At 40.0% G+C, this 20354-nt stretch overlaps 1 protein-coding gene across 1 annotated transcript in view; it reads right to left on the minus strand.

The window, feature by feature from the left end:
* GEMIN8 (gem nuclear organelle associated protein 8) overlaps positions 1 to 20354 on the minus strand; it is a 158259-nt gene that overhangs the window by 26034 nt on the left and 111871 nt on the right. Inside the window, exon 2 of the mRNA XM_062003443.1 lies at positions 1413 to 1619. Within this exon, the coding sequence (XP_061859427.1) occupies positions 1413 to 1619 (207 nt within the window). The remainder of the gene's footprint in view (positions 1 to 1412; positions 1620 to 20354) is intronic.

Raw genomic sequence — 20354 nt, forward strand, 5'->3', positions numbered from 1 at the left:
GCCTCCTTCAGTCAGGTCAGAGATGTGCCCAACTCAGTAACCACTTTCTGGCAACATGTAGCAAGCTACACTCAGTAAAATAACACACCAGAGTATGCACACAGGAATTAATTTCAATTTGTGCTGTGTGTTTTGAACTCGCTCTACTATGCCATGCAACAACAATAGTGCGCATCTTCCTCCAAACATCTACTTCATTTTACACTTCTAATGCCTACTGCTGGTGTAGAATTATCATCAGGAGAGAGAAATGCCTGAAAAGTGTTTTGACACTCTGTGCTTCAGATCAACACTGAGCATTGCTGGATGTTAATTTTAATACTGAATACTGAAGCACCCTAGTTACAGTCACACAGAAATCTAAGCCTGTGACTACTGGGACGGTTGGCAGTACAAGTTATTTCCTTTAAAAAGAAAGGGTGAAAATTCTCAACACTATATACTGAATTTTTATTTTCTAATGATTTAAATACACGACTGGTGCGTCACTTAGGATAGATACAGTTATGGCTGTTAACCATCTCAATGGGAGAATCAGTCTAGCTGTGAAGACTCTCCTATCACTATTATACGTTCAAAGTAATATCCTTAAACCAACAGTAGTAATTCCTGGAAATGGAAGGGAAACAAGTTACACATAAGATAAAATTATGTTAATTGCTGGGACAGAAGACATTTAACCACCACATCTGCAAATAAAGCATGCAGATCAAACTTTACTGTACATGTTATGGCTTCTTTTGACCTAAGCAGAGCCTCAGACAGTGTAATCACCTGATAATCCCAAAATCAGGGCTTTTCTGAGATCCAGAACACAGGCCCAAAAGCTATTTGCACCAAAAATTGAAAGGCAGCAGTGAAATGCTAAAAGCTGTACAATCATTTGTAGCTCCATTTAGCTTACTTTTCGTATGTGGCTTGTCAGTTTAACCACAAGTGAGGAAGACGATGAAACTTCTGCACTATTGCTTTTGAAGGAAAAGCAATGATGATGAGCAACTCTCACCTCTGCCAAATAGGGCAAACAATTAAACCTAAACGCTGGCAGGGAAACAAGCCCGTATGCCTAGGCTCATCCCGGCCTCAACAACCAGCACGCGGAAGACCCCTCTTGCCCAAGCTCCCGCCTCAGGCCGGAGGCCGACATTTTGCAGAAGAAAGGAAAGCAAAAGCCCACAGCCCGTACAACCGATTTGCGTGCCATAGACACCACTATATCCTCCCTCGCCATGCGCCCGGGCTCCAGGAGCAAAATTTCTCCCGAGCTTTCGTTTTCCTTCTCACGCCACTGCTTATCCCGGATACCCCCATCCGCCCGTCTCCGCGCTCCCTCAGGCCGTCCCGCGGCGGCCCAGTGAGTCGGGAGGTTTGCGCCACAGCCTGCACAGGGGCACGGCCGTCCCCGCACGCACCCAGGCAGCCTGTGACTCCGCTGAGCGAGGAAGGGGGTCGAGCGAAGCCGCCTCCGGTAATTGCTCCCTCCTTCCGGCGAGGATGAGGAGGCTGCCAGGCGCGGCGCGGCAACCTGGGAGTCCGGCCGCCACTTCCGCCCGGCCCCTCACTGGTCCCACGGCGCCACCTTGTGGGCTGAGCGGCGCTGCCGGCGCCGGTCGAGCTGCCTGGGAGATGGACGTGGGCCTCCACACTGCTACCTCTTTTAGTGAGGGGGCTGCCCCATCTGTCTCCCTCCTAGAGACCGCGCTGCGAACTTCTGCTGTCCCGTCTGCCCCTCTCGGGGTCTCTCAGAGCATGTACGCTACTCAGAAAGCTGAGTTGTTACTCAAAACCCGAATGTTCGGTGATGGGTAGCACTGCAGTAATTTATTTTCCCCCATTTAATTTTTAAGCTTTCTGTACTGCCACGGAGACAGTATTTTCATGGGGCTGTGTGTGAGCCTGTCACAGCCAGTGCAGCAGGGATTGCCTTTTCCCTTGCATAGGGTTTTACATGAATCTCTCTATGTTAAATTTTCCTCCTATTATCTGATAATGTTGTTCTGTGTTTCTTCGTGGTTGGTAAAGCCCTCAGCTTTACCCTACTGAATAGCAGTAGGGGGAATATCCTCACCAGACTACACCATCCCCTCATCCACACCCTTCTCTAGATAACTAATGGATGAGTTGTACAGAGTGAGCTGGGCTCCCGCCACTGATCCTGACAGGGAGGGCTCCCCTGGAATTCGTCTCTCACTGTCAGAGCTAATGGGTATTTATCCTCCTTACTTTCTTTGCTTTTAATTAATACTTCCAGTACAAGAAACTCCCATGTTATTCCCATTTTTCAGCCCTCCTGGTGTGCTTAACCACTCTAGCTGCTTGCCTACTGAAAATCCCATCAGACCATATCCAAGACAATTTCCCTTTTTTTTACCTGCTTGAATTTAAAAACTCCATTGTGAACCATGATTTCACTCTAAAACCCACACATATTGAGTCTCCTTCCATAGAAAATATCTACGTTTGTCTCCTATATCTCTACTAAAGTTAGTATTTAAAATAATTTCTACTCATTTACCTGGTTGTGGAATCAGGTTTAATAGTTCATAAGATCTTCATATATTATTTAGAACCTGTTTTACTAATGTTGAGTTAGCTGCCTTGTGCTATTGTACTGAGAGCTTTAACTGATGTAACTTGTTGATACTTGAGTTCAAGATTAATTCAATATTAGTTCAGTTTTGCCTTGCATTCAGATACCTTGAGGAAATAGTATCTGGCCCTGCAGATCTGCTGCTGCTCAATTTCTGTTTTTTCACCTGCTCTACAGACCTTTTGGGTGAGAAATACCCTCTAATGCACTCTCCAGATTTCTTTATGATGAATACAGATGGAAAAAAAACAATGCAAAAAACAAACTAACCAACCACTACTTACTAGCCAAATCTTTTGAATGTTTAAATCAGAAGAGGCAGCAATGAGACACAATAAGTCAAGGTATGAATCAGTCTCCTTTTTTTAATGTTGTTGTATCCTTTACCTCGTGTATTTTTCCATCATAATATCATTCTGATTTTCTTTGTGTCTCCTGCAACAACAGCAATGGAATGATTCACGTACCTATTTATGTTGAGTTGTCTAATCAATGATACTTAGAGTGGATAGATCTAAATCAATTGTATAGATGAATTTGATCACCTTCCCATCATGCTGCATGGCAGTGTAGTTGCTGGCCATCACATTTTTTCTTTAGCAGTGTTTGGATAGTACCATTGTATCTGATCTCATCACGTAATTATAGATGAAACTGGGCACTGGTATAAAATATCAGATTCAAAGATGTGTATACTTCTTTGCTGCAGCAGTAAAACATGCAAGAGTTTAATTAGAAGTAAATGTACTGAATATTCTCAGCATGAAAACCATAGATCACCTCTATTAAAATACTGTCAGCTTCTCCATCATCTATGTGTTCTTTTCCTACAGCTACTGTGTCAGGATATGATTTCCTATGGGTGTTAGGCATGTGCATATGTCTGAGAAGTCGGGATACTGCAATGAACTTCAACTGTGATCCTGTTCAGCCCACAAGTGTTTTGTGATTTCTGTATGTGTGGCCAAAAAATTCTTAGATGACCTCCCTTTCTTAAAAGCAGAAGAGGTGTATTATGCGATTGCCAGCCTGTTTTTTCTCATAAGCACCCAATGCACTTCAAAATTCTTCCATATTTTCTTGTGCCTCTCTGATCTGCGTGTTTGTACTGACAGATCTAGGGTGCCTCATGCTCACACATGAGTGCCTGTTTTTACACGTGGCAAACTGATGGCTCGATGTTGTGGACAGCAGAACATCTAGGTTAACTCCAAGACTCGGTAGGTTAAAAGAGCTATTAGGTAAATCACACAAGGAGTATCTATTAGTCATCAAAATACACTTCTGTCCTAGGAGGTCCCTGTGCACTGAAAAAGAGCTGCTGTATGCTCTGACACCGACCACTCTCAGAGACAGTGTAAAAAGAGTGGATAGATCTTTGAACTTGGTGAAGTGGTTCTATTTCTACATATATATTAAAATGAAGGCATGCGTTACTGGTGAACTGCTGTGCTTTGTAGGGGAGAAAGACATTAAGGCAAACTGCATTACTGATGGTGCTATGTAGCTTTTGAAAATGCAGTTATGTTGTTGTTAGTTCTGTAATATTTCATATTAAAAGATTGTATTTTTATGTAGTGTTGCTTATTATGAAATGTACATTTTCTTCGTTCACTGTTTCCTACTTATTCCCTCCTACCCACCTTACTTAGCCGTGTTTTCAATTGCAACACTTATTGTCTGTGTGGAAGCACATAAAAAGTTATCTATCTTATGGGACCTACATGAATATTACATTAATTAAACCTCTGGTTATATACATGTTGTGAACAGTGAGATCTATTCCCATCAATGGTCAAGTGGCTGATAGGGCTAGGACAAAGGCTGGACTCAATGATCTTAAAGGTCTCTTCCAGCTGAAACGATTCTATGACTCTATGATCAGTACTTCCTTTCCTGCCAGCTGAAGACCGATTTATTTCTTTGTGTTTCATATTATCACTTTCACTGGGTCACTTCTGAATCTTTCACTTCACCAAACGTCTTCTGCTCTAAGAGCTGTGTTTTCCTAGGAAGCCCATGTAGATCTTTCATGTATTTAGTTTACTTTTAACAGAGGAGTAGCTTGGCAGAAAGCTTTGTTCTTAAAGGCAACCTCCTTAGGCTGTCCTTCACACAACCCAACAGTAGAAGAGGTCTCACGTTAATTCTTGATTTGTAATTCCTTTTCTTCTACACTCATGAAACACAGAAAATATAAACTGGATCCAGAATGAAGTGAATAGTCCCACAATTTCTTTTCTAAAGCTAATGCTGATGAGGAAAGAGCAACTCCTATTGATTCCAGTGTGAGATCTTCCCTCTCAGATTTGGGACCAGCAGCATCACAGGGAAAGTTTGGTGGATTTATTGATCAATGGTGTCCCATGATGCAGCACATCTACTTTATCTGACAGCTGTGTTCCTCGCAGCTTTCAGTGTTGCTCCAATGGTTGAACACTAGACTTGAACCAGACTGAAAATAAGGATGAAGTTTCCTGGTTAGAAAATGAAATGTTAGGCTGGAACAGCTATTGGAATAGGGAAATTTCTCATGAAAGAACATTTGCAGTTGTCAAGTCTAGACATCTTAGAGAGCATTTGTCAGCTACTCAGATTCATTAATTAGCCAATTAATTGAATTAACTCATGCTTTAAGAAGCAAGGACTGTTGTGTCTGGAGGTTTGTGTAAACAAAAAACCAAACCACAAGTAGAAGTTTATATCTGCAACATGCTTTACTGATTATATAATCTGAAAAGAGTATTCCAGGCATCTGATTTGAAAGAGTGGTATTTTCCAGCACAGGAGGACAATGACATAAAGTTGGAAATACGGCAGTAACCTCTTTTTTTTTTTTTTTTTTTGGTAGCACCATTAAAAAAGTATACATCTTTCAACATCCAAATGTGTGGTTCTGTTAAACTTGTGCAAATTTGTATGTAGACTCTTATTTTGCAAAGATTGTGTTATTATGATGTTGCTCTACTGAGTTAAGTATAGTGCAAAATAAGTCAGCTTTAGTACTGTAGGCTAAATATTGACTGGCCAAAATGATGAAATTGTTGACTCTGCTTGTCCTTTGTTAAGACAAAATCATTTAACACTGCAGTATTTGAAGCAGATTTTCAAACATGATGCAAATTCTATTTTTTTTTTTTAATTAAAACAAATCTTACTTAGATCTGTATGTTGTATAATGTGAATCTACCATTCATAAAATCTATAGGAAAAGATTGAAACCCATTTCTGCTGTGTCAGGATGTGTTTGTGCAGGAAACTACAAGTGAGACTTCTACTTAACTCTAGCTTTCTGAGTAGGGAAAGGGACAGGCTACCAGAGGCAGAGTCAGGAGAAAGGCAGAAACACCTTAAAGAGAATTTTACTGTCAAAGAAAATATGGGATGAAGCTGGACTTCTGTTCCAAATGTTATCACTCGTATCCTATGTGGTTATCTTATGTAGTTAATACCTCTCCTCCTTAATACCTGTGACAGCCTCATGCATGGATACAAGTTAACGAAATAAAAATCAGTAGCACTGTGGAAGACTTTCCCTGCTGGTTAAGAGGGTAATATTGTTTCCTATCTTTCTGTGCTTACTTACAGTGTGACAGTCATCTCCATACCTCTTCAGATCCCATTGTAGCCACAGGCAAAGCACAGTAATGCTTGTTGGGTGCTGTTCATCTGATCTGTGTTAGTTACCTACTTTGGAGTGAACTCAATCATGCACCAGGAGTGCTTGTTTCTTCCACTGATTTTCAAGGAAGCCTGAGGGAATTCTCCTGAGATACTCTTATGGCAGGTGTGTATGTCTAGCCAGATAAATCCTATGGAGAAAAACAAGAAAAGTGCAAAAGGGTGATGGAAAACGTGTCAACAGTGATGATAAAAGACAGAAGGCCACCTAAGCCCGTAGATGGCAGCATTGTAAACGGTAACGCAGAACCTTCTACCTCGAACATGGATACTGGGGAGCCTGAACTGGTTCTTCTGGAGGAGTAAACGATCTGCCAAACAGCCCTGATTCCTGTACCTCTCTGGCTTGCTGAAATATGCCGTGTTCTCTTAGCCTTCAGATGGCACAAAGACACCCTTTTTCAGGAAAGCTAACCAAGGGACCTTGCTCCTTCCAGATTTCCAAAGACTTGAAAAGCAAAAAAAGACTGAGCCCTCATCTAATTCTTAAAGTTCCATTTCTGGAGACTTAACACAGCAACAATTGGCATAGCAGCTTAAGATGATTTAGATCAGAACTTTATGTGGTAATTTCATGCAGTATACACACACAATAAAACACTATAATGATACATTTTCATCTTGAATTTCATTTTGTCTTCAGTAATTGGATTTATTTTGTGTGCCTGTGTTAATTTTAGAAGTATTATACAGCCACAGCATTTAAAGTTTTTAATTAGGAAATACAGATGACATTATGCTGTTTCTCTTGTATAGAAAAAATGGATTTGTTTCACATTCCTTGTCAGTTATTTTTAATTCAGAAAACTCATTAATAATAACTGACATGCTTTAAATGCAGGCAGTCAGCAGGTAACATACAAAGCGGCCACATTAGGAATGAAAACTGTAAAGACAATCAGAAGGTGTGGGACGGGATTTGCTTCCTTTCCCCAAGTTGAGGCTCAGTGCCTTGTTAAGGTCAGGGAAGAGTTGTATAGCCAAATGGCTGTGACCACAATGGTGAGGGATGGGTTGAATCTCCTGGTAAATCCTGTGCTTGCTCTGTCTAGGCTGAATGACTTCCACCCCATCAGCAAATCTCCCGGCTTAAGTGCTACTGTACTGCTCTGTGTACAGAGTGTCTGTTTGATATGAGCTCCTCACGCCTGAATGTGGCCCCAAGGTAGTGTGTTGAATCCAACTGCATGTGGGCTAAACTGGCACTCTGCCTGACTTCATTGTTCTCCCTCCCCTTCTGTTTTTTTTTTTTGTAACATTGTTAAGCCTCAAAAGGTTCCCAAATGCATATGGGATGCAGAAACAGATACACTGAGTTACATACCCCACTCCCCAGCCCCCATCCTTACACAGTTTTATTCAACAAAACTCTTGACATCAAAGTTAATAGCACAAACTAGTAGTTAATTTCTTTGGTTGTATGTTAGTGTTGTAAGACTTTTCAAATGTTTTACAATCAGTAATATCTAAACAATAGTCAGCATTGTAATACAGGGTTCTTTGTGGTTTTGTTTTGTTTTTCTCCTTTGACAAACACGGCACATTAGGGATACACCTGGCTTCCTAAAATAAATTTTAAGGTTTTATTATTTTTATTTGTACAGTGAATGTCTTCATTGGTCCTTGGAATATCCTGAACTGCCTAAGAGGTATGGGTGTGCAGGTTCCACCACAATAAATAAGCATCTATGTGTCGAAGGAGTTTGTGCAAATCCTATGGCTTAGGATCCTGTTTGTTCATTGCTGTGCATATGTTAACTCTTGCATAACTTTAAAAATCTGCCTTCAGTTGACCAGAGTTTAGTTGTAGGAATGCTGAATAACACTAAGAATTCAATTAAAATCCCTCAGCTATGTACTTTCTCAGGCCTCGTAGCTGTTTGATTTATTACCAATGCCTTCCATAATCTTTTTTCTTTCTTCTTTTATTTCTTGTACCTACCTGTTGTGTTCACAGCTATTAGTGCTGAAAGCTTGTTTGTGAGCCTTATCTCACACCCACTTTGAGTTGTTATTGCGGACTACCTTGGTGATGGTATTTCCATGGCCTTTGGAATTTCTACAGTTTAAAATGGCTGCGTTCAGTACAGGGGGTAATAATAATTCTACACATAGCTGCACCTAGATCCTGAGACAGATTATGGCATGCTGACCAATCTTCCTGCTACAAGAGGGCTTCGAGGAGGCAAAAGACTTTCTCTATGTAATCTGTATCCTGTTATCAAATGCTTTAGTCACAGGTACTTTGAATTGAGGCTGGAGGCACACTGAGAAGCCATGTAAAATATAGATCAGGTGTGTACTGTTGACCTGCCCCAAAGAAAGGAAGGCTGCCTGATCCTGCAAATGCATTGCTCACAGCACTGAGAACAACAAAATGCCTGTTACACTTGCTTTCTGTTTTAAAGAAACTTCTGGACACAAGGAGAGGAGATGGCAATGACTCTTAAGTTAGGATTGTGACCAAGCAAAGTAGATCTTGGCAGTTTCTTCTAGCAGCCAAGGATTTAGATGACCTACTGGCTGTGAGGCCAGCACTATGCTGAGAGGTACAGCTTTGATAGAAGAGCCACATCTGAACTGGTCATAAGCCTCCTGTAGTCTAGGAACTACACGCTGCTCTTTACTATCAGGGGTTCCTGAGGTTCTCCAGGGTAGTTCCTTAGGGCTCATAATTAGATCTGTGAAAAGTGAAACTGGTTCAAGAGTCGACTAAGGGAGGAGAGGGAGAAAAAGACAGATGTGGAGAGCATAAGTGTATGACTTTGTACTGGGATATGTGTTCTACCAACTTGAAGCTTCTAGATGAAGTGCTTGTACTTCCTTTATAGTTAGTGAAGGCCTACACCTCCAGGAGACACGAGTCCTATGTAGCGTCTGAGCTAAGCTCTCTGAAAATGACTGTCTCTGTTGATATCCAACCTAGACACAAGCTTAGCTACTTCTGTGTATTTAAAAGTAAGTGGGAAAGTGGATAAACCATAGCGTGGAGACATTTTTATCTACAACTATTCTCTCAAAAAACGACATATCTCTTTCTTTCAGGTGGCAATGAAAAGTCGTGATGAATGTGCCCCCTCTGATTATAGAATAGCTTGCTGAGTACATCACTTCCTTAGAAAATGAGACATCTGGGTTTAATTCTCTTCTAAGCCTCAGAAGCTTAATACTTACCCCCAGGAGAACAAACAAACCACTTACCTCTTGCTGACCTTGAAAGCCCTGTTTATAGGCCAGCATGAACATTTTGTTTTTCATTCCAGCTTTTGTATGTGTCCACAGACATTATTTGGCAGGCCATCCTGCTGGCTTTGCCAGATATACTGCAATGCTCCAGACACAAATATTTTGGCCAATTTAGAGAAAAAAAACTCACACAAAGTGACTTGAAATTTAGGGGAATAAATAGTATATTTGTTGCAGTAGGAATGAGTAATCATGAAAAAAATTTTTTTCTTGATTTTAAATATCTTGAGCATCAACAGCTTTTTTGGTTTATTTGTCTAATCATTAATTGTACCCAATTATACAATTGTAATTGTATAATTATCTCTATGATGTTATTTCAGTGAGAATACTTTCCTGGGTTGATGTTTTCATAACATTTACTATTGCTCTCAAGGTAATTTATTCTTGTGCAGAGGTACCTGAGTACCTATCAAAGTAGGACCTCTTTAGGAATGGGGGCATAAGAAAGGAAACAAAGTCCTCAAGAAAATTTGTGTGAGAGCTGAGGGAGGTGGATCAAGTCATCCTTGCTTTCAGTATGTTCTCAGCTCTTGCCCATGGGGTCTGACTGTTGGTGATCTATGGGAAGCTGATTTCTGCTTCTTGGCAGGAGAGGTGAAATCTGAGCCTTGGAAATGTCAGACAGAAGCTTGTGTTTATGCATTGTATAGTAAATGCACAACAAGGCCTTGTGATTGAGAAAGGTGCTGCCGATTTGCTTATGTATCAGAAAACCAAGGCAGCTTGGACATACGATACTTTATCCTACAGCAAATATGCTGCTTCTTACAGCCTTACATTGTTTTAGAGTTGGCTGAGCAGGTGCTGTTGAATTGGGTTTTGCATAGGCAAAAAACCCTGAGGAGCATCCTCACATACACTGGTCCAGAAACTCTGGACAAATGAATATGTCCCTCAGATTTTCTCCACTGGAAATTCCCAAATCAGAAAACAGTGCTTGTCCAGGAGAACCTATCTGCATGCAAGCCCAAAGGAGTGACCTGCATGCAACATCTAGATACTGATTTAGGATCCACAAATTCCCACTGAGCATCAAATCCTGAAGGCTTCACTTTATTTTCTCTCCTCAGTCCTCATTTCAAACTGAAAAAAGTAGAGTGACAACCTCAGGCAAACATTAATATAGAATAGTGTTGGAAACAACAAAAATGGGGGTTTTTTGTTGTTTTGGTGAATCTAAATAGTCTTTGTACACGAACTGGTTTTGTAACATTGAAAGCAAATGTGTTTTCCTCTGAGAATTCATTAATTGCTTCTTCTAGGTCTCATTATCTGCATTGCATTTGACTGAGACATTTTGGCTTGAAGTCCCAGCTAAATTCTGCTAATCCTTCAGGATGCAAAAATGTGAGCTTTTAAAGGAAGCTAGGTACGTGTCACACTGATGGGTTAGTTTCTGTCGGTCTTGTGTACTTTTAAGCTGACACTTGACTAATTCTGATATTGTTTCCATGGTCTCTTTGATAAACTTCTTTGAAGCCTAGGTGTGTTTCTCAAAACCAGGGTTTTAATGTCTAGAAGCCTGGAACTAGCCAGGAGCGATGGTGATCCTTTGGTGTTTCTCTTAATATGGTTACTCACTCTTTCTCAGAGCTCTGTGTGAGGACACAGTTTTGGTAAGCATTCCAGAAAATGATAATTCTGTGAGTTATCTTGCACAAGAAATTAGAACCAGAATGTCTTCACATATGCCCATACTTCAGTTTTTTCCTTGCTCTGGAGCTGTCCTAGGGCTTGGAGCACCCAGAATCTTCCTGCAGCAATGACATCTCCTCTCCTTACAGGATCTCTACTCTGGCATGTAGTTAGCTTTCTACCTCCTCTCTTAGACTCACCTCAGCTTATCTTCTTAAAGTTCCTTGGGTTGATTAAAATTTTTATCAGTCTTCTCAGATGATCCAGGTCACCACTTGATAATCCCCTAATTGATTACTTCTCTCTTGAAATGTATGTTTAGGAAAGCAGTTGGCCAGTGAGACAATTGACATTTTGTCCCGTGAAATTTCTATGTGAATAGAGGATGGGAGAAATTTGATGATTAGAAGAGTTCAGCCAATCTGTGGACTGCGTGCTGACTCCTTCTTTCCTGAGGGTAGCCTGGAGATGGGGAGACAGCCTGAAGGCTGGATGAATTGCTCTGGGACCTCAGAGCCTGTTCCTTGCCATTCTCCCTCTTGAATACTCAGTAGGCTTTTCCATCATGAGATTGAGGATGAAGTGTATTTATTGCAGCTGACATGCTCAGAGCCTTCTCGCTGTGGTCTGAGATATATGTGCATGTGAAGTTACTTAAGAGACTTGGTGCACATGCACAGTCCCACCTCATGGCCAGAAGTGATGTGCGTGATGGTGCACGTAGTGACTGTGGTAGAGGAAGGACCTTGTTAATGGTTCTAAAATGCTGCACGTGTGATTACATGAGTGAGAAATCTAACAGCGAATAGCTATCACATGTCACTGTAGCAGGTTATGTGGCACATGCTGGCAGAGAGATGGCATCACTGCTCAGCTATTAGCACTCAATCACCATCTGTGGGAATTTCAATTTCAGTTCAACCAACGGAAAGGGAAGACAAACTGTGTATGAAGGGAAATTACAGTCTTCACAAATCAAACACAGGGAATTCATCATATCAAGCTGTTTTTGAATAGTACATACAGAGATTCCACAAAACATTGCACAACTGTTTACAGCCAGTCACATTAAAGTAATAGGCATAAGCTCTGAAATTCCTGATTCTTTTATCCTCAAAGAAGCTGAGTATTTATTTTATTACTGATATCATCTTTCTTACAATTTTGGGGAAGAAGTCAACAGAGGACTAATGACCTTACTGTATTAGTCATACTGATACTGGAATGGATTGGGCAAGCATTCAGTAGTGACCCTATAAAGACAGTAAAAAGCATAAAAGTGCATGTATTACCTTTGCAAATATTTGATGATAAATTGAGGTGGAATTCATTCCCAAATAATTAATTATGAATTTTTCCTCCATTTGTTGTTAATTTAAAAGTTCTTTGCAAGGTTTATCTTCCTAATTTGATATCCTGTGGTTTACAACTGAAACATCTCTGTGTTAAAAGAGAGCTTGCTTGTTTCCAGAGAGGCTGCTATAGAATGAATAATGAAGTACTTTTTATTAAATGACTGTGAAAATCAAAATCTCACTACCACTATTTCATGGAGGGTTTATCTTGCAAGGAGATGCACACAGGGTTGAACAAGTGTGACAAGAAATCTTCAAGAGTAGAGATGATAATCTGCCTCTACAAAATGAGAGAAATTCTGGTGTGATAAATAATACTGGCTTTCAAAAGCAAATGCAATATTTACCCTTTGAATTTCCCAGGCTTGTATGTACACACTATATTACCAGACAAGCTAGCTATCACTTCACTTCTGTTATTTCTTGTTATACTATCTGTATGTTATACCCAGAGACACTGGACAAGCTGCGATATACACCATACAGATGCCAGATACACAAACCAACTAATCTGCTAGCATAGAAATGAATATGAATGCAAGCCTATTGCGGGAAAGGAGACAAAGGTTGTTATTTGTGTTGCGAGAAGTTGGAAGGTGTTCAAATGCTGCTGTAATGGATACAATATGACATAAGTGGATAGATCCAGAGGTGGTTCCAGAGATTTATTCCTGAGAACATAGTTCCACTTTACACATCAGCATTCTGTGCTACACTTAACCAAAAAAAAACCCAGAAAACAAGCCCAAATGCTTGTGCATTTGCATTATTATTTTACTGGTTTATAAGGGCACTGTAAAACTCCTTAGTCAAGAGTCTTTTATTATGTTTAGAATGCTATTCCTAGGAAGTAGCAATTAATATATGAGAATACAAACACTGAAAATCCTTCTCAGAATCCTTCTGGCTGGCTTAGCTTGTACAGAATTACCAAGGCTTATTTTATTACTGTTGGTTTAATGGTGTTAGGTTTTCAGAAGGTATTTTCATGAACTAATGCAACTGCCTCTCTAGGTTTTATCCTTTTCCAGAATGGATATGGCCTATCATTACTGTGAAAAATAAAGAGGCCAAACTGTCCTCAGGTAAGATCGTGATAGTTTCCATAGCATTTTTGCAGTACCACATTAGTTCTGAGGTAAGGAAGTAAACCACCTTTGCATCCACAGTTACTCTGAGCTTATGCCATCTACGTCAGTGGAAACTCACTACTTCAGAAGGTGTCTGGATCAGCCAACACTGGATTAGGCAGGAGGCAGCAAGAGGAGAGGCATGTTTATTTGCAAGGTTGTGCATTAGGGGAGGAAAAGGCAGCAGTATGACAGCATTTTTGTAGGGCAGCAATAGGAGATGGCAACTATGGGTGCATGTGATGCTGAGGTCTATGCTATGTGCCAAGATCTGAGTTATTTGAGTATAGGGTGACCCTCAGAACAGTTTGTACTACCACATACATTGCTTACTTGGACACCAATAATTTTGGATGCATCAGCCTAGTGCCAACCCTGTGGATTGTTAACCAAATATAGTCTGCACCGCATACTTCCATTAACTTTATATCCCAGAGTTTCAGCAGTTCTGTAGCCTAAGGATACCTCTGATCACTTTATTGGCTGGAAGAAAGACTGCCCTTTTGACACACTTTCACACTATTACCAACGATGGGTGCAGGTGCAATGAAGATGGGGTAGTGACACTTGTATAACACGCACAATGCTGAGCAGTGATAACGTGCAGGGCTACTACCTGTTCCTAGTTGTCAATCCAGCCTGGAGGTGGGAAATTTTAATGCTTTCAGAGCACTTTTTGCTGATTTGAAGGTGACCTTCACTGTTGCTTTTGGAAGCAGTAGGACATAAAAGCAGCCAAGGGAAACTCGTGCCTTGTTGTATGAGGTTGTTTCAAGTGAGACAGTGCTTCTGCTGAGTCTTATCCTGTAGTCAGGAGCTGGAGTCCCCAAAGGTGAGTTTCAAAGAAAGAAGACTCCTAGGGTGCCTCTCCAACATCCTCACAGGCATGTTCTTCCCATTCTTCCCAGAGGCTTTATTGCTGTATGCTTTTCTAGGTGAAAAAGTGCTGTACAGCACTGTACATACTGTATAGTATGCCAACATCTTCACAGAATACTGGTTAAGCCAGAAAAATGCGTGAGCCAGCATGCAAAGCTTTGTATCATAAGGATCTAAGAAACTATTTTCTTGCCCTTTCATTCCTTTCCTCTCATTTATCTCATTACTGTTCTCATTGCTCTAGAAATTACAGAAATCTGTAATCTAGTATTTTTTTATTTTGGAGCAGAGTGGTCTGCTTTTTCTTGGCATCTAAATACTATTCAAAAATCATTGTGTTAGATTGTCTGAACATTACTCATAGGACATTACATTTTTCCAACTCTCAAGACACATAGCCTTCAAATTGTTTAGTTTAGATTAATTTTGGCTCATTTTATCTTCCTAGAATAGATTTAACTGGGATCACAATGTCTTCATTATCTTGCAAGGATTACAGAAGTCTTTCCTTAGCACACTAATGCAAGTTATTATAAATGTGTCTTTGACACATTTATAAGGGTTATCAACTAATGAGATACAGTTTTCACGTGTATACAGTTGGGCCACATTCCATCAACCTTCATTAAAGAAGAAAAATAGGACCACAATGCTATCTGGGCTGTGCTGCACATTTTGTTCTTAATATTTTCTTTCTCTGTCACTTCAGGAATTTTGATGACAGATCTCAGGAGATAATAATATAAATTATATGAAATTATAAAACATTTAAAAATTGTTGTGAACACCATTTTTGTTTAAAATGTTCAGATCAGGAGAGTGTGGATAGCCCCAGCAGTGCAAGGGTAAGGCAAGGTTGGTGAGGGGTGATGCAGATATAGGGTGGCGGTGGCGGAGGTGAACAGTTCTATTGGGGGATGTTGTTGTAGCTGATAGAGGACCAGAAATGGAAGCAGGGAGAGATAAGCCCCAGTGATACCTAGAAAAGAGTGATTTTAGGGGTGATCTGGGTAGATGTGGAGGAGGTTGGCTAATAAGTGAGGTCTGGATAAAGCAGAGTGCCAGAAACTCCTCTAGGAGACTGTGGTCCTGACTGAGATGCAGGGAGCTGAGATGGACAGGGCTGACATGGCTTGGGCTGCAGGGATTTGTTTGGAAAAAAAAAAAAAACGAAGGTAATATTGACATGAGAAAATTTTCATCTCTGATGGTAATCCACACAAATTATTGTATGACTCTGCAATAAGAATGGTCATAAAATGTGCCAACTGTTCACAAATGTTTCCTTGACCTTGAACAACACAGAGCTTTCATGATCATGCTCTGTAACGTAACAAATAAGCTGAACTGAAAACTACAAGAAATAATGACATCAGAGAAGAACAACTGTAGACATTTCTTTCTTTTCCAAAGCCTTATTACATTTAACCTGCTGTTCAAGTGCTTGAAAACCATCTGTCATATAGCTAATGTTTAAATAGCCTTCACCTGAGCCTTTTCTAAGAAGTGCATTAGTGTACAGTCCTCTGTAAATTTTGGGGTCTCTCACAAATAGACAAAAAGCCTCAAGGTGATTCTGCACCTAATTAGCTGGAGAAAATGTTTCACAAAATAGCTATGAGAATAGCTTTGAGTCTGGTTAATGGGAAAAAGACATTTATGCAATTGTTATTTTATTTCCTCTTTATTTTGCCTTCTGGTTTCTAAAGAGTTTGTCTGCAGCAGAGATACTACTGGGACAGAATTAATAACATCTTTCTGTTTCAAAGCAAACAAACACTGGGAATTTCCCTCACAGAAGGTTGTTGTGGCTTTGGTTTTTTTCCCACTAAAGGCATTCAAACTAAAATGGCATGATTCCTTTCTGTGGATTAAAATAACATAGCAATTAGGAATTTTAAAATTATTGTAGTTCCCAGTAAGGAGAGACTGATTTTTTTATATTTCAGTCATATATAATCAGACACTGCAGCAAACACTTGCAATATAATCTACTCTAGAGCAGTAAGACAAAGCAGAAATAGCCCCCATTGGAATATTGTGCAACACGATCTGTTTTATTGACGTTACCTATAGCATGGCTGAAGCTTGTTTAAAAGTGCAAATGGGAAGCTGAGCTACATTACATATCAAATGTTGGAAGACCTGGGTTGTTTCCAGATGTTGCACTGCAGAGTAATTATGCTAATTGTGCTGTGACAAGGTCTGGTTTTTATTTTTGCTTATAATGGGCAATTATTTAAAAACCCCTCTCCATTTACCTGGAGTAAGCACATTATCAGTTCTGAAGAGCTCCAGTTTTCCACCCAAGCAGAAGATTTCATTAATAAATATTTGATTTACTTGGGCAAACATGAACATTTAAATGGCAATCTCTCTACATCTATTAAAAGCACAGCAACTCAGGGCTTGTTTTTCTCCTATGTCCCCTCCCGGACCTATCCTACTTTTTTTCTCTGCTCTTGCCTTGCCTCAATTAGTAATAATTTCTAGCATCTCAGAAAATGAGGCTTATTCCACAGATGTTTCTCTCTGCTCTTTAAAGCTCAAGGAGAGCCCATGGTCAGCACAATATACAGCATCCTCCTGAGCAAAGAGTCTTGACTGCAAGCTGTCCCCTGCAGTGTGGAGACACTTGAGAACAGAGACGCTGATGAAAACAGCATGGCTGAGTGCTTACTTGGAAGTGGGAACATCAAACACAGGCAAGATCAGGGGCTGGGACAGAGTAAGATTAATGTCCCCAAATGTGTCAGTCCCCACTCTTTTGAATCTTGTGTTGAGAGGATGTAAAGTACAGAGGAACTGACCTTCTTACTGATACTGATGAATATCAGAAATTAAAACTCAGACCATTATTGCTTTGTTGTATTAGATAGACCGTTTTGCTCTGGACCATGTTTTTGCTAGACTTTGTGGCGGCAATTACATTAAGAAGAAGAAGAAGAAGAAGAAGAAGGGAAACCTTGCCTGAAGCATTTTTCTCTCTTTCTGTTTTTCTCTTTTTCTTTGTTTAGCACCTTTCCACAAACACTGACTGTTACATGGTGAATTTTTAACAGCCAAGTAAAGGCTTATTTAGCATGGGAAATGTCAATACAACAGTATTTATGTGTCAGAGTAATGTATTCTTGTTCAATCGAGACTCAACAAAGGTCCTAGCTGCATGTGGAAGAGAGGTAGATGGAGACACTAAAAGTTCAATAATCAAAAAAGATCCTCTGAAGCTGAAAAGCACAATTTTTTGAAAGCCAAAGATAATATTCTTCCTAGCTGTCCACAATAACTTGTGCAAATGCAATTTGAGAGAGAATGTGAGGAGCTGTGTATACCTGCTATGCATGTATTTAACTACATTTCACTTTTCCCATGAATACTGAAGTAAATGTTGGATTTGGTTTTGTCTACTCCCTAAAGAGGGAGTTCAAATTTATCTTAATAACACTTTGACTTGGGTACTTCATACGGAAGTACTTTATGTTCTCATGAGCTGATCTGGAGTCCAAGTTAACCAAATGAAATAAAGACAACCATGCAAATAATCTCATGAAACATTAATCTGAGATTTTTTTTCCTATTTGGATTTAATTCCTTATAAAATCTCTGACCATGCTTCCAGAACTCAGAAATTTGGGCATTGCAACAATTGCCCATATGCTGCACTTTCAAATGGTGACTTGGGACAGAAGTTCAACCTCTTCTGCCCTCTCTCTTCAGGAGCAGGAATGAGACCAGATACAACTCCTGTGAGTGGGGTAACAGAGATGGACCTTCTAGCTGTATCTGCTCCAGTTAATTGAAACTGCTAGGGAGTGGCTGCCTGGTGCTGCTACTGAGTGACATAAGACACCCTTTATTCACACTGTTAAACCATCCTGCTCTCTAATACAAGCTGCTACATGACAATTACCTATCCATGATAACTTTTGAACCATAACTGGACAATTTTGGATAGCGTTAGCTAAAATGGTCCTGAGCTACATCCGTGATCACTAGCAATTTAATGGTGTACATGGCCTTTCCAATCTTTCAGCTATCCACCATTAAACGCATCATCAGTTATATGTTGGATTTATGTGATCATGCTTTACTTCTAAACTCAGGAGCTTCCTGCCCTATTTCTTTTTCCAATATACATATCTCTTTCTCTTGTATGCCCTAACTCATGTTCCCCTGTTGTGTTTCTACTTTGATACCTTCCTTAGCGACTGTTGAAGAAAGAAAATAATCCCTTAAAGCGTTGCCGTGAGCCATGGATAGAGCTGAACTACGTCCTTCATTCACCAAGAGTTGCCTAGTTCTCAGTTAATGGAATGTTACAAACCCTGTATTTTCCTTTTCTTCTCTGATGCTAGTAAAGGTGAGGCTGAAAGAAGCAGAGGTGTGTCTTTTATTTAGGCTATCATTTTTTATTGCTGGTTAGAGTCATCCACATTGCAAGACAATCTCCCTGTTAGGACTTTAAATAAATAATGGCCCACCCCATCATTGTTAAACACTCTTTTTGTAGAGGGTCATGAACTCCATCCTGGTCTCATTAAATCTGTGGAAATTCCATCAGTGCTTATGTTTCTGTGTAATGATTTAATTGAATTTTCTTATTGCTAGAGCTTGTCATTATGCCAGTGTTTTTCATGCTTACTCCCTAAACTCACAGAGTTTTTGCTCAAGTCTAAATAATCCAAAATTGGTTTTATCAGCGTGTAGTCTGCTGGCAACGTACGAGGCCTGTATGAGCAAGCTCTTAATTGGAGTGTTGGGGAATTTTCTTATTTTTCTCTTTTTACTTAAGGACTTAATTTTCAGCTCTGCTTTTTTAATTCTTTCTTTTAAAAAGAATACACAGTAGACTTTGCAACCTGTAACATAAGCCTTAGGAAACTCCCAACATTTAAACAAAAGAGGCTTGGAATCATTAGTATGTGATAGTTAAAGCTGTATTTAAATTTGGGAAAAAAAAAGTCATGCGACAAGAAGCTGAGGGATACAGAAGCGTTAAAGCTCTAATGTAACATTGTTCTGGGAAGGCACAAACCTATTCAAGACACAATAACTTCTACATTAGCATGGGATTGTGGCTGAGAATTTAAATGCCATGAAGACAGAGGAATTCCCACAACAAACAAATTTCAGGCCTCTCTGGTATTGAAGATTAATTTTAGTCTGGGCAATGTTGTTGTGTGATAAACTCATTAGAAGCTCTGATGAAGAAAGGTAGCTGTGAGGTGGAGGAGTTGTGGGACTTAGTGGTGACTTGTGAGAAAGCAGAGATCACAGGCACAGGATATTGACACTGAGATGTATATATCTTGGTATAAAATGTATATCAATGAGGAGGTGATCCCCAATGTCAGGGTGATGCATGCCTCAGCTGGGCATGGCTGAAGAGGTAAATAAGCAAGATCAAAATCTACAGCCAGAATATGGCCCACTGTATTTTATATCTTGGGTTATGACCTATGCATTTCAACTGACTCTGCATAAAGACCTGTGCTTCATCTTAGCTCAGCTCAGCTATTGTATACTGCTTTGGACACTGGTGGTAACATGCAAGTGATGTAGGAATAAATAGTAAATGCCAATCATCTTACATTTGGTTTTAGAAGCACTGTAATTTGAATTGAGTGATTTTATAAGTTGTAACCTTCTCTCTACAGTACACCTGCTAATTTTTTGAGGGTGAATCAACTTGTGGTGCTAAGCAGGTGTGTGGATGTATTTTGTATCATCCAAACTTTTCTTTGTGACCTCTGGTTTTGTCCTCGATACAATGAGTTTTGTTTATGGTGCCTAGAAGACATTGAATCCATAAATAACTATGGCTAGATCTACAGG

Source organism: Colius striatus, chromosome 1 (assembly GCF_028858725.1).
Source record: "Colius striatus isolate bColStr4 chromosome 1, bColStr4.1.hap1, whole genome shotgun sequence".
In the NCBI taxonomy this organism is placed as follows: Eukaryota; Metazoa; Chordata; class Aves; order Coliiformes; family Coliidae; genus Colius; species Colius striatus.